The following is a 22,283-nucleotide window of genomic DNA, read 5'->3' on the forward strand; positions in this document are numbered from 1 at the left end:
GAATAATAATTAAATGTCAAGGTTTTGTGATCAAGCTCGACTGTATGTAGTTCTGACTCTGAGGTCGGAAGGACTACAACTCCCAGGTTGGAGGAGGGACCTTCACGTCGAGCGCACGAGCCGCAACAGCAGCAGCTGGTGCAGCCGAGGAGGTTACTTTTGTTACCGCGGAGCCACCGGAGAGAAGACGGCCGAGCGAAACCTCTCGGAAAAGTGTGAACAGTTGGAGGAAAACGGCGCGACCAAACGCCTGTTGCCGGTGTCTGGAGGTGGCAGGTGTTTTCGTGAACTTGTCGGCGGATTTGAGCGTTGTGTTTTCACCGAAAAAAAGGAGGTCTTTTTCTCAAAGTTGAGCCGAAGAGGAGTTCTCTCGTTCAGGATGTCGGACTGAGACAAAGGGGTCTGGGGGGCATTCCCGTCGGAGCGGTGAGTGGCACATGTACTAACCACCGAGATGAAAAGTTCACCAGTGTGCGGCCGTGTTGAAGATATCAGCCGTGTCTGCGTGGAGGTGTTTAGTTTCACCACAGCGTGTTGTTTTCGTGTTTTTTTAAACGAGTATTTCTGAGCTGGGTGGGCAGTTAACTTGTGTAGCCTCACTGTTTGGCCGCTGTCTCGTGGTGCGAACGCGTTTTGAATGACAACCAAAGTGTGGGGTTTGTTAGTAATAATGTCCTCACACTGAACAACCACGTTACAAATGAGTGACATTACCGAAAGGCTGTTTTTTATCCGTTTGACCTACAGCGTGGTCGAGCGGGCATTTAACAGAGCCATTTAAATTCCCGAGCAGAGAAAATGGCCTATACGGGCAGAGCGACCACTGCTGTGGGGTTAGCTAGGTGTTCAAAAACTTTGCGAAATAGAGTCGTTTTGGTAAAAAACATTACTACTTTTCTTGCCAGTACAAACACAAGCCTTTAATTAATAAATTCCTACATTCATTTCAATGAGCAATTTTGTAGAATAACTTAAATAGATCCTTCCCGTGTGCCAGATTGTTTTCTCTGTGAGCATCCTGTTTGAAAACTATACATTTTCTAGTTATCCTCACTACTTTTGAGTCAGCATGTCACTTCTCCAGGTGTTTGAACTTTGCACACATCTGTCTCGGCAGGTAAAACTTGATTCTTAAAGTCTCCTCTGGATGGGAAAGATGGAGAGGGAGTTGCATTGGTGGAAAGGACAGCTAGCTGCAGATATCCATCAATCCCTCCGCATCAAGGTGAGTCTGTTCTCATTTCTTTAACATGCTAGGAAACTGGTGCCGACTTGCTGGTTGTGTCTGTTTCACAAAGCGTGATATTTACATTGAAAATCCTTCAAAGTCTGTGTAGCTTTTTCCATCCTCCAACAACCTAAGAATATCATTTGGTGTTAGAAAAGCTTGGGACATCTAGGACATTTTAATGACCAAACAATCAATCAAGAATAAAAGTACTGCAGTCATTAATTAATCTGTAGATGAGTGAGAGACATTTTGATGGGATTTACACTTTTTCTTTTTTACATTTTATCGATCAGATTGTTATTTTGAGCAAGATAACTTTATTACAGCTCAATAAAATTCAGCAGTTATGGAAATAATCATGACCCAGGAATAAGACAGTCTTAGCTAGAGCCTCACTGATTTATCGGTTGGCTGATGTTATCTGCTGATTTTGGCCCATCACAAATGTATCAGAATTGGCTGTCTGATATGCGCCAATATATAAAAAAAATTACATCTTTTAAGAGAAAAGATGTCTTGGTAATTCATAATTATTGAACTCCTGTTGAAGTTTACTTTTTCAGTGCATTAATGTAATTCGGGATAATAAAGATTGTTTGTGGAGTATCCTGCCTCCATTAAACATTTTTGTCACAGATGTTTGATAACCTTTTGAGGGATCATTGCAAAAGAAATGTGTTTGAAGTGGCTGATATATGGATATCAGAATATTTACTCCCCAATATCAGCTGTGGCTCCCATGAAGGAGTAACGGTTGGGCTCTAGTCTTAACCAACAGACCAGTGTTGATATTCCACAGCAGCATCTAAGCACATTATACACCAGACAATGTACTGAAAGTTAGGGAGAAAATATAATTACATGGTCCTGTTGTCTATTTAAACATGATCTAAATTAGATTACATGGTGGAGTTAAGGCTCATTAATTGAGAATGTCTTAATTAACCTCGACGCGTGATCATATTTCTTCCCATGTGTCACTTTAATGGAGACATCTGTCACTTGACTGGCATGTTGGAGCTGGGACTCTGCTGCCAGCTTCACGCTGAGGGAGCTGAATACAGATCTGGTTTTAGATATCAGGTGCCTGAACATGCACTGTATGCATGTGTAAAGTGAGGACTGAAGTGTACATCAGACTGTGAATCATATGTTTGTGAGCCTTTTATAATGAGTCATTCGTTTACACACAGGTTTACTCATGCTGCACAATGTCTGACTCACAGTGAGCTGTCAATTAGCCTTAAAATCTGTACGCAGAGCGGGAAACTAAACGACACACCCACTCTTTTCTCATATACTATAATGAGAGAGATATGGTCTGTCTAATGTTAGGTTTGATTGTCCTATATCAGCATTTCTGGTGAATTCCCAAGCAAGTTGCTTACCGCAGTATATAGTGTATCATTGCAGCACTGCAAAGTTAGAAATATCTGCTAGTGAACTGAGAAGTGTTAGCTCTTTTATTTTAATATGAACAGATTAGATTTGATTGCTTTATTCAAGGCACCTGTAGCAGACAACATACTGTTAGATACTTTTGACCGTGTATCTCAAATTTAGGGCTGAGCTAACTGTTTTATGATCGATTACACTGACAATTATTTTCATGATTAATTGAACGATGTATGTGTTAAAACCCAAGATTATCTATTTTGATAGCTCGTTTAATTTGCCCAGCAAATGACTTTAACCATTAATTGATCTTTATTAAAATAGCTGCAGATTAATAACTGTTGATACTGTTGATAGATAATTGTTGTAGCTCTACTCACAATACATAAAGATACTGCAAGTTTTTCCAGGAAAACAATCTTTTGATTCCTCAGAGGAATAAAGGCTTGATTTTTCTCAAACATGAGCTTACATTTGCTTCTCGTGGTGAATTGTGCTGATGACTGAAATATTTGTATTTAAGGTGCTATAACTTGCAGCACTGTCAGATCCTATCGGGGTATTTCTAATGCTTTAACACAGCATATTTGATTAGTTGGTAATTCAATTGAAAGGAAATTGGCACTTTTGCTTGAAAGACAACTTAAATGATTTGGATAGACATCTTTATTTTGGTAACAGTAACTAAGTCGACCTACAATAATAAGAAAACGCTTGGAATGAAAATATTAAAAAATAACAATAAAATATATATATTAGTTAGGCAGCATAGAAACAGCAGCCATCACTAATATCTAATACAAAGTAATTTGTTTACTAAGATCACAGGATGGAGTTAAAAATACTGAGATGTTTCTTGTGTGCTTTATATTTACCCTGTTGTTGTCCTGACCGAAATTAATTGATGATAATTATATAATCAGTTGATTATCACAAAATATTGCAGAATAATTGTCTTTCCATTGAGTTATTGATTGGACTCTGACAATGTAAGAGGAATTTTTTATATTTGGTTTATATTTTATGTACTGATCAACTAATCTAAAACATTTTAGAGGTTAATTGAAAATAAAAACAATTGTCATTTTCAGTCCTTACATTTTCTGTTTTAAAGGAGCAGACTGCTATAAAACGCTTTACAGCGCTAAAAACTCTTGATGACTGGGGGGTGTATGTTTCACAGACGCGGGGTAAACTGAAAGCACAGTAAAATTTGTACTGGTAAAGAACGGTGAAACCAGTGTCAGAGCTGCGTGTAAAAAGGCCTTCACAGTGTTCAGATTTCCTACATGGCGCCTGCTCCCCCACCGTCTCACCCAGCCTTAATGACGTTTGCTGCAGCGGTAATGCCCTGATGTGGGAGATAGCTGTGGTGTGTAGCATGTGGCAAATTATCAGACATGCAAATCAGGCGGAGGCAGCTGTGGAATCCTTAATTATGGTGCGGGTCCCCCACAAAGGCACCTCTCCACCCCACACAACCCCCCCGTAGCCCCTCCAGACTCAGGCAGCCTCTCCCCCCTTCACATCCACCCCCATTCTCCTGCTGCCCTTGTACCCCCAGACAGACAGATGGACCAGAGGCAGAGGCTGAAGCAGTGGGAGGAGAGGAGAGTTTGGGGAGGATTGGGTGGTATGGGTAGTTGTGGCACCGGGGGTGGAGTGGCTGTATGTGGATTTGGGAGGAGGGTGGCTGTTACTGTTTATTTTTGGATTCCATTGAAGTGTCAGACTGAGCATCACTGTTGTTTTAGTTCAGCTAAAAATAAAAAGTTGACATTTTGTCTGACAGTGTTGGTACATTGTGCCCTCACAGCATAATGTGTTTTCAGGGTTTGTACAAAGTCTTGAAAGTTTGGAAAATTCGGACAGTTTTCAAGATAAATAATGTGCTTGATTTCGTGTATACTCTTGGAAACGCTTGATTTTCAACATGATCCGGTGTGTTATCTACACAATCACTCATGTTAACAAAAAATCTTTTAAGATTTTACATGACACAATCCTGTCTACATTGAAATTGGTGAACATTTAAGTAATCAAAAACCAAACACACTATGAGCAGCTTGTAAAAAAACAAAAACAAAGTGATGATATACATTGATTGCTGTGGGTGTAAAGGAATTCTGTAAACTTTATTTTTCGCAGTTGCATTTATAACAGTGTAAAGGTTTAATTGTTTTTGTTTAGGGACCTTGAAAGTGCTCGAAAAGTGCTTGAATTTCACCCTTTACAGCTGAACCCTGTGTTTTTCTAAGTACTGACTGAATCATGCGTTCTTCTGATAAATACAGAGCCTTAAAGCCACAATGGGGCTGTTGAAGCCAGCTTCAGGTCAGGAATGTTCCTAAACAACAGTCCCGACATGATGTGGATGTTTCTGTATTTCTCCTCTAATATAAGGACCCCTCGCAGTTTGAACTTAAGGAGATTAATGCACCAATCCCAAATCTCTTATTAAATCCAAATCAAAAGCCCTTGTTTTTACTCAGACTCACAAAGAGCTAAAAAACAACAAATAAAATGTTTTTTTGATTTAAGCAGCTTAGATACAGAGCAAGTACCACTGCTGTTAGTTTTTTACATGCACTACTACATGTTTTTTTGTTTGTTCCTCTGAGGCAGATTTTGAAACCGGAGCCTTTTGCTCTCCAGTTTTCTGTTGCTGATTGTAAAGATACCCGAGGCTGATTGAATGCTAATGCCCCCGAGTATCTTCCTTCCACTTTGAAACACATGCAGCTAATTGAACATGAATAGGAGATGTGCTAGGGGTGAAACCTAATCCTATCTACTACTCAACCTCCGCTGGAGGAACCATGCCCCCCCCCCCCAACCACACACACACTTACACACAGACCCTCAGTTCTTTGCTCTAAGACCCCTGCAATGACCCATATTAGCTCCTGCTCTCTGCTGCGACGGTGAATTAGATGAAATTGAAATGAGGCTGAAACATAATCAAGAATTTCTGATGGTAAATTGAGTTTTATTCTTGGTGTGAGTATTTTAGACGCACAGCAGCTCTCCTGTCAGCAGAAAAACCCAGTCAGCAGGAGACATGCATGGCTCACTATTATTATGCATATTCCTTGCAACCCCCGTGTTTCTCCACGGCTTCTTCCTGGCCACCCTGCTCCTCTGCTGCTCCTCACACCCCCCGTCGTTTATATCCCCCCTCATCCCTCTTCTCTTCTCCCTCTCCAGGAGCTGAAGCTGCCGGTCTACCGGGCCCACTCCCCGCAGATTGGCATGCGACGGTACTTTGCAGACTTGTTGGCCATCCTGAGTAATCGCTACCAGCTATGTCCTACAGCACGCCACCTGGCCGTCTACCTGCTGGACTTGTTCATGGACCACTACGATGTGGCTGTCAAGCAGCTCTATGTCATCGCCCTCTCATGTCTGCTCCTAGCTAGTAAGATCTTTCATTAATTCCATCTACTTGATTGTTTTATGCTTTAGGTAGCTTTTTGCTTGACAGGAACATCTTTGATTTTCCTCTCAAGACTTGGTTTAAATTGATGTTTTGGAAACTACTTCTAAACTAAGATTAGGTTTTGTGTTCTATCTTGAAAAGCACTGTATGTTGACTTGATCTGTTGATGCAGAGGAGCTACACTGCAAATCTTCTGTGTTAAGGGAAATACTGTGACTGTGGTTTATGCACAGATGGCACAAGGTGAAACACTTCCTGCAACAAGGCTAATTTGAGTTACACTCAAGAGACCATAGTGGTATTTTTTCCTCCACCTCCACTTTTCAGACTGATCTGATAGGCTGTAATGACAGTTAACTGTAGCTACAACGCTGGTTTGAAAAGAAAAAACAAGGTTGCCATTGTGGTGGGATGACTGTGCCATTGTTTAAGGAGAAACTGTTGGGGATTTTGTTTGTCTCTGAAGAAAATGTTGTATGTCTTTGAATCCTGGCTGTGCTAACATGTCTGAGGCTGCTGCTGTTACTTTAGTCCCATTCAGTCAGTTTGACATGTACTAATATCGCACCTACTGAGGTCAAAATGCCCTCTAATCACAGGTGTGAGATTTAGTTTTTTTTTTTTTTTTTTAACTCTGTCATTGAATGGTTGCAGAGGACAGCTTTTCTCTAATACCCATACTACAATTTTGTCTTCAGGTTTATTTTCCTTTGGCATCTTTCTCTGTGATCAGCTTATGTTTTTATACCTAAAGGATAATTATAATGACGTTCTATATTTTACTTATGAAATCCCACAAAAGACCAAAACCAACAATAATAGATTGGTCCTACTAACAAGTACTTCCTGTATCCAAAGCCAGATGTAGCTTATTCCTCTGTGCCTTAGAGCTTCATTGTTGTCTCAAGGCCACACAAGTAAACTGGGTGACATGTTCTTTCTTTACATGAACATCTGTAGTTTATTTTGAGACAGTCACACATGGAATGTGATACTGCTGTAAATACTGACTTGAGCACTAAATGTATTTTAATCCACAGCTGAAAATAGTCCCCAACACATTTTCTCCAGTTTGAGTAATGTTTGCTAAAATCTACAGTGACCAGCCAGGTTTCAGGAAATTACTGAACCATTTTAAAAAATGAAAATCAAAACTCAAACTATAAATTAGTTAGATTATTGAGAGATTGAATGGTTGAATGGATAGAAAAGGGGGCACTATTTTTTATTATTTTCCGTTTTGAGGATGAACTACCAAATAACTCTACCATGTGCATGCTGTAAATCAATTTTTGTTACTCTTACTCATGTTATTCTCTGCTTGTACCCCCTTTCTTCCTCAAGCTGTCTGTGTTTCTGCAGGAGTGAGTGATCTGATGATGTATTTTGATGATGACTAGTAACCAACATGCTTTTCTGCTGTGAAATGTAAAATTGGGTCTCTTTGTGTATCTTTAGTAAAGCAGGTGTGATAATCATTCTTCCCCTGCTGATGCACGGTGCAGGATGTGTGGTAGTTATTAGTGTCTCTGTGTCTGTCTGGTGATTAACAGACTGTGAGGTTTTCTGTACATTAATGCAGCCCTTGGCATCATGGGTAATTAGACTAATGATGCCGTCAAAGTGGGAGTCTGGAACAGGGCCTGCTCATTTGGGAGGGCTCTGTGTGTGTGTGTGTGTGAGTGTGTAGTCACACACAAGCCATCTTTGCAATCAGAGTGGTTTCTGTGGTGGGATAAATTTGAATATGAGACTTGAAAGAGGTTTTATTTAAAAGCAATCTCCTGAGAATCCAAGAATAGCTTTGAGAGTTTGCGCACGAGTGATATAAATATTATCAAGCCAACCTGGACAGCGGTTCTTTTTCTATTCTCTAATAGATTAATGAGGTTTTTTATTGAATCTTCTGATTGTGGCTCTCTGTTAGTCACACTCTCTCCTCTCTGCTCCTCTGCCTCTGACTCCTCCAGGACTCTAGGGAGTCTCTGCCATGATTGATGAAGGCTTGAAAGGGCGTTTGATTCAAAGTTGTCTTGGGTTTTTATCTGTCCTGAGGTGCTTTGGAATCTGGCCTAGTTATTGAACAGCCTCCCCAGGTCCCTCTGCCTGCCTTTAACAAGCACATACATTGTCTTTCTTAAAATGTTCCTGGCTTCCGCACCCGGTTAATTAATCGCTAGCTCTTTTGTGCCTCTCAGTAGTCACTGCTTAATCCTGTTACTCTATTGTGTGTGTGTTTTTGTGGGTGCTTGTGTGTGCATGTGTTTGTTCAAGGATGAGCTCTTCTTCATTTGCAGGAGTAAGATTATGGTCAGTTTTTTAAACCCATAGGGATTGAGTGTTATTGACTGTTAGGCACTTATTTAGAGACTTCATCCCATTCCAGAAAATCCAATTACTCAAAGAACCCAAAATCCAGTGTAATTTAATGTGAATTTCAGTGGAGACCGTTTGTGTATACACTCAATTCCACTGAAAAACTAGTCAGCTTCCTCAAACTTAAGTTTCTTTTGTGTTTCATTCCATGAAGTCCTGCAGGGATCACATCAGTCTTCCTGGCAGATCCTGGTCCCTGAAGTCACAGCTCTGCATACTGCAGCTATTTGTTATGGTAAATGACATCATTGATGTGCCTCTGCTGCCAGCCAGTACAAGAATGTTAGATTTCTTTTGTTCAATGCTCTGTTTATATATTTTGTTAAGTTTCTGTTTGACTTTGACTTTTTTGTGGATGCTCTTGTGATCTGTTTTGTGGTGGGTCTCTGCTGCAAGTTTTGTTGAAACTGGATTTAATCTATTTTGTTCACTGAACCGGATTCATTGCCTAAACAAAAAAAACAAAAAAAGAGCATCCTGTGAAATGCACAAGAAGGTTAGTCATATTGACTGCACAGTGCACTTACATAGGCCTTGGAGCCCGGGGGTGGGGTGGAACTGTGTGCTGAGGGGCACCTGCCATATGCTCTCCGAGCCAGGCCTCAAACAAAAGCCCGTCAAATGCAAGCAGGACAGCCAGCCAGGCAGCCAGACCCTTTCCAGAGAGGGGGAGGGGAGCAGAGACTGAGGGGTGGAGGTTGTAGTGTGTGCAGACGTGTGTTTGTCTGAGTGTGTATGGTTTTTGCTAAATGAGGAGATGGTCGCTGTGGCAACCTTTGGATAAACCTATGGACTTTTTTTTTGATTATCTAATTAAAATTCACATTGGAGTGTAATCCATTAGAGAATTTCCTACTGAAAGGGCACTGCTTTACTGCCACATAACCATTTAAGCAACTGGGCTCTGGTGGTGTCCTTTTACCTTTCGCTGGCGGCTCTGTTTCCTCCTCGTTCTCTCACCTTGTCAGGGACAGGCAGAGAGAGCCAGTCCCGGGACAGGCTGGCCAGTAAAAAGCAGCCCCACATCCCTGGGGGGTTGGGAAACGAGGGGAGCGGTACTTCAAAGGCAGGTCGGCTGCTGATGTTAAACAGGGCAGAAAGGGAGGTAGAGGTGGCGGCCTGCAAAATGGGACATGTTAGAACTGAACCACTCAGCAGGGGGCCCTGAAATGTAGATTAATAGGGAACCCACTTCCCCCTTTATCCCCTCTCAGAGGTTTGACAATAATTCTGATGGAATGGTGGGGCTCTTGTAATTAAATGAATTATGTAAAGATGTACAGATGGGTTTGGAAAAGTTAATATTATTCATTATTATCAGATGCTACAAAAGCACCAGTACACTTTTTTTGTTCATATGCAAGTGCAAATGTTAGAATTTAATTATATTTTGTGTTTTGTTGTGTAACGCCTGAGGCTCCGTTTGCCCACACACTCCCTCTGTCAGCCCTCATCACCCATACTGCAAGGTGCTTTACATCTTCAGTCGATGGATCCCCTTAAACGCACCACACACACATACATACATGGATACACAAGGCGGCTGGGTTTCTAGGATTCTCCTTGGTCACCCAGGCATTAGCATCAGGGGTCAAAGGTCGGCTGAGGCCTACATTGTGAGAGCTGGCGGGGCCAGGGGTGGCAACATGGAGATTCTGTGATGGAGCAGTGACCAATTTCACACTCCCAATGAAAGATGAACCAGCTAATAAAAAGGGTTTAAAGAGCAGAGGAAATTCCTCCATGGCTGTCAAGTCAAGGAGAAAAAGAAGTGGAGAAGGAGGAAGAAATGAAGATCGCTTTAAATCTTCAATCTTTATTGGCAAGAGATTGTCAACATTAAATAATAGGAGACGGTAGATAACTTGAACACAGTTCAATATATCCACATGATTTCCATCATACAGGCAGTCTTGTTGATGGATTCATTTGTAGCTCTGCTTCCAGATGTGCTTCTTGTAGACGATATGTGCAAGTTTTTTCTTCATGGAAGATATCTTTAAAAGTGATAAACTGCTGATGAAATGATGATAAACGGGGGAGCTATTGTCTCCGAGTTCTTTGTAATAGTTTTTTCAGTGGCTCATCATTGTATTTTAACCAAATATGTCATTTTTCCATCTCACTTCCAGAGAAATTACACACAGTTATGATTTGATATTCACAAATGTGTGATCCATATCCTCCCCAACATATCTGATTTCTGCAACTGCTTAATTTCTAATAGCGGTTTAGGGATTTGTGCATAGTGCATAGTTCATTTGGTCACCTTAAGCCACGTTTCCAACCAAAGTATCCAAACTAAAATAATGTCCCCAGAACTTAATTTAGATCCTCGTCCCTGTGGTGGAAACCTGCTGAGTTCCCCCAAAGTTTCCTAGTCTCTGCGGAAAGTTCCTGCTGTGCAAATGTGGCTTTACATTTCTTATAGAGGAACTTAACTACTACGAGGACCGATGGAAATGCACTAGAATTACATGATGTCTGCAGTGTGAAGAGCAACAGAAACAGAGGCCTTTCTTTGTGTGAGAATACAGCTCTCAGGTTTCCAAACAGCCCTATCACTCGAAACTTCTCCCCACCCCCACCTCCACCTCCACCTCTTTCCCAAACAGCACACCTGGGGGGAGGCCTTGCATCCCGGCCTTACCTCTCCCTAACCCCCGACCTTTAACTTTCCCCTGTTAACCTGACCTTTTCTCATCATCATCATCACCATCACCTGTGGGTGCTATGAGAAAGAAGAGGTTGCAGTGTACGGAAACATAGTTGTGTAGAAGAAAAGGAAGTCTGTTTTTTTCTCTTCATCACTGTTTCTTCCCACATCGCTGCCTAAAGATAGGATCATTTAGCCGCCTGCATTCCAGGTAGACTGAACTCGCAAGAGAGGAATGCACCATCTCTTTCAGGCCACATTCACACAGTAAAACGGTACAGGGGGCTGCATTAGTCTTGGCATGTCTTTACAGGGTATCCGTGAGAAGATGACATACAAATAAGGAAGTCCAGTTTATGGCTCATCATCTAAAACAAGTTGTTTCAGATGTGCGACTTGTGAGGCAAAAATAAAACAGTTGAATGTTTTACTACAATGTTTTCGGATTGGTATGTGCACTTTAATGGTTTGGATTGTCCAGTGGGGTATGCTGTGTGTCTGTAACATTAAGTTTTAACAGTTGACATTTAATTCTTGGTCAGATTTGTAGTCTTGTATACGTATTAATGAATCAGATATTTCCTCGTCTGAATAGTAACTCGGGTAATAGTAGCTTGTATTTTCACTTCCTGTACATCTGCTTGTAATGACGCTTTAAAAACAAATCCTTTTTTTTCACCCTAACAATTTGCTTCCTGTTTATAACAGCCTGCACATGCGAAGTGTATGTGAAAGGACATGGGATATACATTCTCAGCATTTTCAACACTGGTGTAATGAGTTGAACTAGGCAGTGGGTAAGTTAAACAAGGGGACAACTTCTCATCTGTAACTTCATCAGTTTAATCAACACTGACCAAGGTGATACATCACTTGACAGTCTTCATATCACTCATGAGCTTAACCATCCCTTACAGTATAGGCAAGGTGCAGCACACTATGTAGTTTGTAACTTAAATAAGAGAATACAATATAATAAATTAAATAGTCATTCATGAAATGATGCCAGTTGTTTTAACAAACCAGAAAATAAATAAAGTAATCTACAAAATAAAATAAACCTTCCCAAAAATAAATCTTATTTTATTTATCTTCCACTTGTATGGATGGAGATTTTTTTCTTTTTTTAAAAACATTTCCAAAATTACTCATGTAAGTGTGGACTTGGCCTTAGATCAAACAATGAATCAATCAAATAGGTAAATGATAGTTATCCCTAGCCGTAATCAGCACTTCAAAGGATACCTGCCTCTGTTGCTTGATGATGGTGGATTTTACTGCAGATAAAGTAGAAACTGGATCAACTGTTTTTGCTACCCTGTGGCTGCACCCCTGCTGTGCCAACTCATTGAAATGAATGAAACCACTGTTTTGTCATACAGACTGTAATATACTCAGGAGTCATCCCTTTATTCATTAAATGCAACCAGTTTGTGGCTCCAATCATACTGTACTTCTGTAGGTCCCTCTGAAGTTGCTTTGTTTTTTGTTTTTAAACCTTTTGGGCATCTCGTGTCTCTCATGTGCCCAGTCACCCACAGAAGAGTAATGACAGAGCACAATGATGAAATTGACTTGTGTGGTGTCTTTCGTAAGATCAAAGAGGCTGGGCTTGTGAGGAGATTGGGGGCATTGATGGCTTTTTATGGCAGCGTCTGTGTGGACATAGCAGTCTAGCAACAGACAGTCCTAATCAAGAGGATATGAGGGTGAGAGAATGGGGCAAGTGTGGACGAGGCGGTGGAACGATCGTGGTGGGTGTAAACAGCTCTGCTTCATAGTGCTTCCTGTTCTGTTGGAGAGTTGCCATTATTGCCTCTCTGCTAATTACCCCCGTGGCCTGTCGGGCTGCAGACCCCCCTCTCCTCATCCTCTCATTCCCTCCCTCTTCCTCTCTCCTGCCCTGCTTAATGGTCGGTGACAACATCAGTGGTAAAACTCGCACTTGGTAGAAAGACACCCCACTCCCTGAGACGTGGGTTTAAAGAGGTAAATGAGGTCCTTGAAAGACAACCACAATAGCTGTGGCACTATAGTCAATTGTCGTCCACTTCTAACTGGTCAATAAAGCCCTTGTTTTTAATGTTTGGTTGCCATGGTTTTAGATTAGAGGCCAAGATTTAGCCCAACAGAAGGTTAAAATTTCCAGATGGATGCATATTTGAAATAACTTGATAACCTAGCCAGAGGATGCAATACCAAGCAGCAACTGAATGGCAAAGTGTGTGCAAATGTATTCTTATACTTAGTCTCATACTAAGCATACTTTCTTTAAATAAAGAATAATTCTGGGTAAAGCTAGAGAAATTTTAGAGCTAGAGCTAAATAAGTCAGTCAGGCCAGTGTATCTGTCAGTGTTAGCTTATTGCAGACATGAGTGCTGGCATATATGTTTGCTGATAAAAACAAGAAGTATGAGTGCAGCAGTGCCAGAGAATTTTTCCAGTCATTTAGAAGTTGTTGCCATTACATAGCTTGTTTTTGAACTCTCCCACTCACCACATATCAGTAAAAAAAAAAAAAAAAAGAGCTCTTTATTGAAGTTAACACTTTAAAGAGGCTCTGTGGAACTTTTGTTTTGTGCTGGAAGTCAGTCGTTAGTTTATGATGGCAGACTCTGTTTCTAAACTAACGTTTGCCACGGTTTTTTACTCTGTTAGTGGACCGGGGAGAGGCACTGAGCTGAGGCACTCAAGAACATGCATAAAGTCACATCCTTTGGACTGTTGTGGGATTAACAACCTAAACAACTTAAACAAATCATCCACAGGCTTGTGTAGGCTATTGAGAGAGGCGGGGAAGGTCTCATTTTTATGTACAAATACATAATCAACAAATATATCCGCTATTGCTTTGATAAACCATTAATTAAATGTTGCTAAAAGGGGGCACTTAAAGTGATGCCAGAATCAGAAATTGTCATTCTTTTTTATAAAACACCTGTAAATTGGTCCACATATCATTATTGTATTTGCAAATATTGATATCGACCTCAAAACTCCAGTATTGTTCGAGCTATAATTTTGGCTGCCTTTCAGTTTCATTGTATGTTTTCTATGTGTCCCCACATCTTCCTACTGAAAGCTGTGAGTAGCTAAGGCACATGCTCCAGAGGGAAACCTGACACCCCCTCGCCCTCATTCTTTAAAGTTTGAGCAGAGGAGGCCTGTTGGACCCTTGGATTAAAGGCAGAATTGCCCCTCTTCATTGGTCACATGGACCCTGGGGGCCTCAGGCTGTTGCCATGGAAAGAAGGATGTCTTGGGATGGGGAGGGGGCTCGCCATAATGGCTCTGCTGTAATGTCTGCGAGGGTCTGTAGCGAGTGAGAGGGACAGAAATATTAGAGATCGAGCTGACTGGCTTTTTCATAGAAAGCGTGAGGCTTATATAATCCACACTAAGTGCCCCACACTCTGTAAGCCTATAGTGACGCTTCCCTATTAGTGTTGAAGCTCAGCTTTACAGCCAGATGTTCAGCAATAGTCAGCTTAATTGCTAATGCTTAGCAGACACTTGTCAGGTTTTGTTGAAGCTCGAGTAAGTGTCTTTAGGGCTGACCATAAACATTCTCCATGTGGCTGCGGATGATGATATTCATTGTGATACTCAGAGAATGCAATTAATAATCCTTCTTTCGCACAATGAACAAGGCCACATTTTCTGTTGAAATGGTGCCCCATCTTTTTAAAGGTAATTGATGTATTTGTTATTTTTTTAATGAACATTTAAGGATGTACTCATGAGCTTGGGGAAACACGGATCAACATTTTTCAGTTTTCCTACATTAATCTGGAAAATAATCAACCGATTAATCAACAATGAAAACAGTCTTTAGTTGCAGCCGTAATGGGATGTATGCCATTTTTAATTGATAAATGCAAATGATTAATTGTTTGTCAAATTTGTTTCAGATGCATCTGTTTCTCAACCAATATGATTGTTTCCCTGTTAAATTTGCATTTTTGTGGGATAATGTGTTTTTGTATTATTGTGAAAAACAGAAGTACTGCTTTGATACACATCAAAGGGTTTTCAGCCTATAATGTAACCAAATCCAGGAATTTAACGGTTTGTGATGAACAAAAATGTTGAGTATGGTTGGTCTGTATTTATAAAATGACAAATGTGGCTGTGGGGTATTTATTAAACACTGTTCCTTATTACTTTTCTTTCCAGGTAAATTTGAGGAGAAGGAGGACCGGGTTCCCAAACTGGAGCAGCTTAACTCTCTGGGCTTCATGTGCAGCCTGAACTTGGTTCTCAACAAGAAGGATCTGATCAAAATGGAGCTTCTGCTGCTGGAGACCTTTGGCTGGAATCTGTGCATGCCCACACCCGCCCACTTTATTGACTACTACCTCCATGCCTCGGTGCAGGAGGGCGACCTCTACAACGGCTGGCCCCTCTCCTCCCTCTCCAAGACCAAGGCCTTCATGGACAAATACACTCACTACTTCCTGGAAGTCTCACTGCAAGGTGGGTTAAGAGGAGGAAGATGTACTGGACTTTGTTTAGCTCATGGTATATGTTTGATCAAAGAAATTATGAAACTCTTTTTCTGTGTTCTTCTAGATCATGCCTTCCTGAGTTTCCGACCATCCCAGGTTGCTTCTGCGTGTGTGGCGGCGTCTCGTATTTGCCTTCAGATTTCCCCAAGCTGGACGACTGCGCTGCATCTGCTAACAGGCTACAGCTGGGACCACCTCACTCAGTGCATTGAACTCATGTTGCTGTAAGGAACACGCACACACTCACACACACTCAAGTAAAGAAAAAAGATCTTAAAGAAAGCCCAGCTATCAGATGAGCCTCTTGAAGTATACTGAGCATCTTAAGTTAGATGGCATCAAGGTCCCTGCCTTTCTGTATTTATGGTTGCCATGGTTTTGGTTTTAAGAAGCCTTTGACTGGCTTATGATGTTGTATGCATCATCCGACTAAGCTTGTCCATCTGATAATCCTAGCTGATAGCCTCACAGCTGTAATAAATACGCACATTTCTTGGCTCGCGGGTGACTGTGATTATTTGTGTGCATCTGTCTAAATGTAATTGTTTGCACATGTTCACAATAATTGTGTGGGAGTAAAAAGGCTTGTTACAGACTGATGCTAATGAATTTATGTGAGCAGCAGAGTAAAAGATGAGGCTTTCAGTCTAACACTCTGCTCTCTGTCTTAAGTGTGGATTTATTTGAAATCTTTATTTATGTGTACCTTTCCTTTCCACAGTGCTCATGACAATGACGTTAAAGAGGCCAACAAGACCAAATCCACTCCTCCTCACCGACCCTCCTCTCTACAGTCTCAGCCCCAGACCTCCCACCTCTCTCCAGTGTCAGCCATCCAGAGACCAGCCTCATCCTCCTCCTCCTCCACCACCTCCACACCACAGCTGCTCTTTCAGCCGGATGGCTTTCCACATCTTTCCCAGCATTCCCCGTCCCTCTCCCAGCTGCAAGTGCTAGCTGACTCCCAGGCTTTGGGGCCTGTGGTGAACATGTCTCAGGACTTCCTTCAGAGCCACAGGATGGGTCTCCTTACTGGGGCTCATTCCATGACTCCCGGGGGTGGGTTTCCCTCCTACCCAAGCCTCACCTCTGGTCTCCAGCCGGGTGCTCGTGCGCTGCCGCTCCAGGGTCCCATTTCTGTTCAGATGGCCCTTGCTGGAGAGCCACGTCACTGTCTGAGTATGGCCTACAGCGGGAGTTACCTGGGGGCTCATCACACTTTCACAGCCGGCTGCTTTGACAGGTGACGCCAGGAGACGGAGAGGGAACACAAACCCATGCGGGAGTGCACTGCTATGCTTCCGTCCCAAATCCCTACCCCAAAATATCCTTTTACAGATCTCCTCTCTCTCTCCGTCAGCTCCGCAACATCATCAGCTTGTCCAGCTCCCCCGTCCCTCTCACAGAGACGCCTCAAACGCAAACAGAGGTCTAAAGGCAAGATCGACCCAGTGGAAATCATCACACTCACGTGACAAATGCTCCGCAGACCCGTGTGAAAAACTGAGGCATTGCAAGAAATGTATTCTGAACTGGTTTTATAAATCTGTGTTATTATGAGACTGTCATCACTGTGAATGAGATGAAAGCAGCAGTGTGATCACTGAACACCCACCTCATTCAGTGCCTGTTCTCAGTTGAGTGAAAGCTGAGCCAATTTTAGAAGTGCACAGAACAAAAAGTATCTGTGATAAGGATATCTTGCTGCTCAACATCATTTTTTTTTTTAAATATTTGTAATCCAAAAAATGTAACCCATTTTAGAGAGGAAAAATTGGCAGTTATTATTTCTTGAGCCAACATTTGAGAGAGATGGAAGAAGAAAAAGATGCTTGTCGCTGACTTGGCAGGTAGCACAGAGGCTGTTGTAGGTCAGTTTTTTTTGTTGCGTTTCCTGAAAGTCGGCGAACATTGATCTGACTTTTGTATTCTCTGTTGGAGCTGAAGGGCCCCTCTGGGAATTCCTCACCACATCAGCCCTCAGAGGGGACGAAGAATTCACTGTTTTGAGCACAGCAGGTGAAGTCCGCAGTTCAAACAAGCCTGCGGTGTCTTTTTTTTTTTTCCCTTTGTCCTCGTCATCTCTTCTCTCCCATCTCCAAAGTCGAGCCTCGTGGCAGAGCCGTCACACACCTGGCTGGCAGCTTCAGGCTTTGTCGTACTAAAGTTTTAATTTCAGTCTCCGGCACCACTCAAAGATTTTAACACAAACTGATGTGACTGGACCAGCACGGTGAAGGAGACATGGACGTCGGTTTTGTATTGTACATATGAATTGCTGCTGCCTTCTAATGAACTGATGGTTCTGTGTCTGTGTTACTGACTCCAATGTTTACATGAACCACTAAGTATCAGGGACTTGAACAAGATTACTTGAATATGATGCCATTGAAACATGCCATAGCTTTTATTTATGATGACTCCTTTTTTTTTTCTTGAGCTTGATTTTTTTTGTTGTTTTATTTGTTTGATGTAGTGTAGCTTTTTATACCAGCTTAGAAACACATCATTTACTAATTATAGTTTTTTTGTACCTGATTATAGAAACTGTATTCAGGCTCAGGTTTCAAGGCTGAAACTAGCAGCCTTCTCATTATTCTGTGCTTTTATGCTTTAAAGTGGATGCTAATGCAGCATCTCAGGGGCTGGAATATTCCCCTTCTTCATCACTGGACCGTACTCTGCTTACAAGTCAGTAACTGAATGCATCAAACAGTCGGTTTGCATCGTAGTGGAACAACCTCGTGGTCACTGGTCTCACACACAAACATCTGTAGCCAGTCGGCGGTAATTGCTTCCAAGATTTCTAAAGCTGCAATGCCCAATCTTCCACTTCCTGTTTAACTCTAAACACGTCCAGATTCCCAGTGTTGGTCACAAATGTTGCCCACTAGTTACCATGGTGATACTTTAAAGGTCCAGTGTATATAATTTAGTGGCATCTAGCCATGAGGGAGCAGATTGCAGTCAACTCATCTCACCCTCTCTTACAGTGGGCATGAAAGGCTCTCCCTAGATCCAGTGGCAGGCTCATTTTAAGGTAACAAAAACACAACGATTCTTATTTTCAGGTGATTAAACACTAATGCAAACACAACTATGAACATTATATTCCCTTTCTGCCAATATATCCCCCTAAATCCTACATACTGGACCTTTTTAAATGACTGTGGATCCTGGGGTGTTGTCTGTACTGAACTGTGGCTGAATTAGGGCTGCAGGAATTATTTTCCCCAATTAATTATTTTTATAAAAACATAAAATTGACAGAGAAATAGTGAAAAATGTCTGTTAATAGTTTCCCACAGCTCATGGTGATATGTTTAAATGGTTTGCTTTACATGGCCAGCAGTCCAAAACCCAAAGATATTCAATTCTTGAGCATTTATGACAAAGAAAAGCAGCAAATTGTCACATTTGAGAAGCTGGAACCAGAGAATTTGGGGCATTTTTGTTTTAAAAAAAAAAAAAAAAGAAAATTGAAAAAGATGACTTTTCTGTACATCCACTAATCGATTCATCTGCTAATCACGTAGCTCTGCTGTGGACCCCAACTTCTGAGATGACTGAACTGAAACTAAAAGCCCCTCAGTAAGCTTGACTTGGTTGCCATTTCTCACCTGAATCTGAATTTTGTGTGTAATTTAAGTTCTGACTTGACGCTTCAAACTGTTCTGCTGTGGACATTGGACATCTAACCATGTTGGGCCACGTCCTCAGCAGTTGCCATGCTTGAGCTGTGAACCTAAAATTCTCAGTAAGACGTGTGCATTTCTCAGATAACACTACATGAAGCCTTGTGAAACTGCAACACTTAGACTATTACAGTCATGAATCACCAATCGATGTTTGTTTTCCCACCTCTGAGCAGGGCGTGTCATTGTGCTTCTCAGTGATATGAACTCAGATACTATGCCTTTTTGTTTTAACTTTATGTACAGTTTTGTTATGTTTTTATTACATTCCCTTTCAGTGTATTTTAGTTAAAGCTGTTTGTGGTTCTCCGATGAATGCTGTTGGTGTGAACTAGACTTCTTTTTTACTTTTAGAGTTCAACTTTTCCTCATAATTCATGAGCAACTTCTCACTGAGGCGTCAATGGTGCAATATGTTGTTTTTCTGTTGAAACTGACCACAGCCATCACTGTCTCGTGTACACCACTGGTTCATCTTTTGTAACTTATTTTTGATTATTGTGTGATTTGACTTGCTGTAGCTTGATCTCCTCTAGAGAGCAGTGGGCTCTGAACACAATGAATATGTTGCATATTGCAGCCACCTCCTTCGAGTGATAGATATTACTGAATGATTTTGTCTTTTAGCTGTTAGCTGAGATTTACCCTGCATTTTTCCCTCTTGTGAAAGGTGCTGATGTCACTCACACCAAACAACACTTTGTCTAATGTGATCGTGATGAAACAACACCACAAACTTCCAATTTATATTTTTCTATTATTTTGTACCAATTTGTAGTCTTGGTTTATGTGACACGGACTGATAGAAGGAATTCTTTTATCAAAATGTGCCATGGAAAAATAAACACACACATGAACTGAGTTTCTGAGGGCTGTGTTTCTTCACAGGAGGCATGACAGAAGTAGTGCCTGCCTGCAGCTTTAAGGGAACGGATGCTTTCCACTGCATTTATCAGTATCGGTAGGAAGTCAATGCAGCAGCTCCAGTGTGAAGCCCACACACAGTCCTCCAGCTGTGACCACATGCTGTCAGTGCAACACATTATTCATTTAAACAGTGGAGAACCACCAAACTAAAGCCAGTGGTGGACAGTAGCTACATTTACTGAAGGACTTTACTTAAATACAGTTTTGTGTGTATTTTCCATCGAATTTTATCAGAGGAGTTAAATGTAAAAGGCCTCCTTTAATGCAAAGTTTTTCTATCATGTCGAGTCAACATAAATAAATTATACTTGGTCTGATGAAATTGAATTAATTTAGACTTGCATAATACAAAAACCTTGTGTGTTTATTCAGTTAAGTAATGCATTTAAAAGTTGGTTAAAGGTGCACTATGTGGTTTTGGGGAAGAAATTTTAATTGGAAGAGAAAAATCTTTATTGATTGAGTTCCAGTTCTTGTTTAATCAGTTAAGGAAAGATATTCATCAAGTAAATATATCTGAGTTTGTATTATTACCTTATTCATTTTGTAAATATTACCTTTCTGGGTTTGAATTAAATTTTTCAAAACTACAAAGCACACCTTTAATAAATCACACAACTAGATTTTTTATTTATGCACATTTGGTCGACATGATAGAAAAGCTTTGCACTACGTGTGACCCTTTACATTGAACTTATGTAGTAGAATTAGATGCAAACTGTATAATGTTTTACATTATTAATACAAAACAAGTTTACATAATTAAAATACTTTAAGTCCATTTTTACACATAAGTGTATAAAAAACATACAAGGAGTGTATAAGATATGCTGCACGTATCCAGATTAAACTGCCCAACAGCATTGAAGATTGTTAAACTGAGTTCCACCTACACCAGCTACAAAAATATGTTTCAGTCATAAATAATAAAAATCCATCAATAAACTAAATAAAAATAATTATTTTAATTTGTGACATTATTTCAATACTCGTGATATGACGCATTTGAAGATACTCCAAGAAATGACACCACAACAAGTAAATGTAGACACTGGCGGACTCTTTGTACTGCAGAGTTCAAACCTTATTCTGTGTTGTTGCTACTTTTACTAAAGTAAAGGATGTTCGTACTTTTTCCACCACTGACTGAAGCACAGTTTGAGTTTGAAGTCAAAAGAAAAGCATGTAATCTGTCATACCCACACTCATCACCATGGGTGGAATAGTTAATCCATGAGCAGAACTACTTTTCTAACCACAGACAAAGTTAATATTCAGCATCTGAGACACAAGTTCAGTCTCTCATCTGCATCTTCATTCCGCCTCCTCGGCTCAGTCACAGCGGTCTGTGTTTGACAACATTTTGATATATAGAAATCTATTCAGTGCCGGGGCTCTCTCACACACATAAGACATTATACTCCTATACAATGCTTGCAAATTGGCCGCCTTCCTCATGTCGGACACAGTACAGTGGACTGTGGAAGTTTTAAATCACAGCTCTGTTCTCTCAAACAGCAGAATATTTATTTATCATGAAACCGAGGAGTTGTTTGGTAATTTTCTCCTGAGTCACAAATGTGGCACATGTGCAAATTCCTAATCATACCAGCTCACACATCTTTAATTAACATTAAGTTAGATAAGAAAAGGCTAAAAAAAAAAACAGAAGCTACATCCTCCACATAAGCCTGATCAAAACGTAATTAACTTGGCATACAGATTAAAGAGCAATCAGTGGCTGGCGGTGCTCTCGTGCACACTATTTACATGATTTGTCTGTTTTTAGCATTTGGTTAAAAAAACAAAAAAGGTGTGTATTGATGTTGAGATCGAGGGGATTTTTTCAAGATCCCCAGAGTTAAGTGGCCCAGCTGTAAAGAGGGGTGGAGGGGGTGGAGACAGGGGGAGTGCTCAAAGCTGTCAGTCTGGTAATGGATCATTCTCACAGCCTCCTGTAAGCTTTTGTATGACGGGCTAAAGAAACAGGCTGTTGGCTTTTCTCTCTGTGCCCTCAAGGAAGAATTTGAAAAGAAAGGGATGGTTGGGGGTGC

General features: G+C 41.0%; 1 protein-coding gene across 1 annotated transcript; it reads left to right on the top strand.

Moving 5' to 3' along the window:
- The first annotated feature begins 163 nt into the window (after positions 1-163).
- ccnjl (cyclin J-like) lies at positions 164-20,164 on the top strand. The gene is made up of 6 exons (XM_084353862.1): positions 164-426; positions 1,118-1,225; positions 5,834-6,044; positions 15,276-15,575; positions 15,672-15,831; positions 16,329-20,164. The coding sequence occupies exons 2-6, from the start codon at positions 1,148-1,150 to the stop codon at positions 16,852-16,854; spliced, it is 1,275 nt and encodes a 424-aa protein (XP_084209988.1). The 5' UTR covers positions 164-426; positions 1,118-1,147; the 3' UTR covers positions 16,855-20,164.
- The last annotated feature ends 2,119 nt before the right edge of the window (positions 20,165-22,283 follow it).

The sequence above is a fragment of the Pagrus pagrus genome (assembly GCF_965226575.1).
Source record: "Pagrus pagrus genome assembly, chromosome: 5".
In the NCBI taxonomy this organism is placed as follows: Eukaryota; Metazoa; Chordata; class Actinopteri; order Spariformes; family Sparidae; genus Pagrus; species Pagrus pagrus.

Coding starts and splice junctions, on each gene's coding strand:
- ccnjl (XM_084353862.1), top strand. CDS start 1,148: ATGGGAAAGATGGAGAGGGAGTTGCATTGGTGGAAAGGACAGCTAGCT. Junction 1,226..5,833: donor ATCAATCCCTCCGCATCAAG/GTGAGTCTGTTC, acceptor CTCCCTCTCCAG/GAGCTGAAGCTGCCGGTCTA. Junction 15,576..15,671: donor CCTGGAAGTCTCACTGCAAG/GTGGGTTAAGAG, acceptor GTGTTCTTCTAG/ATCATGCCTTCCTGAGTTTC.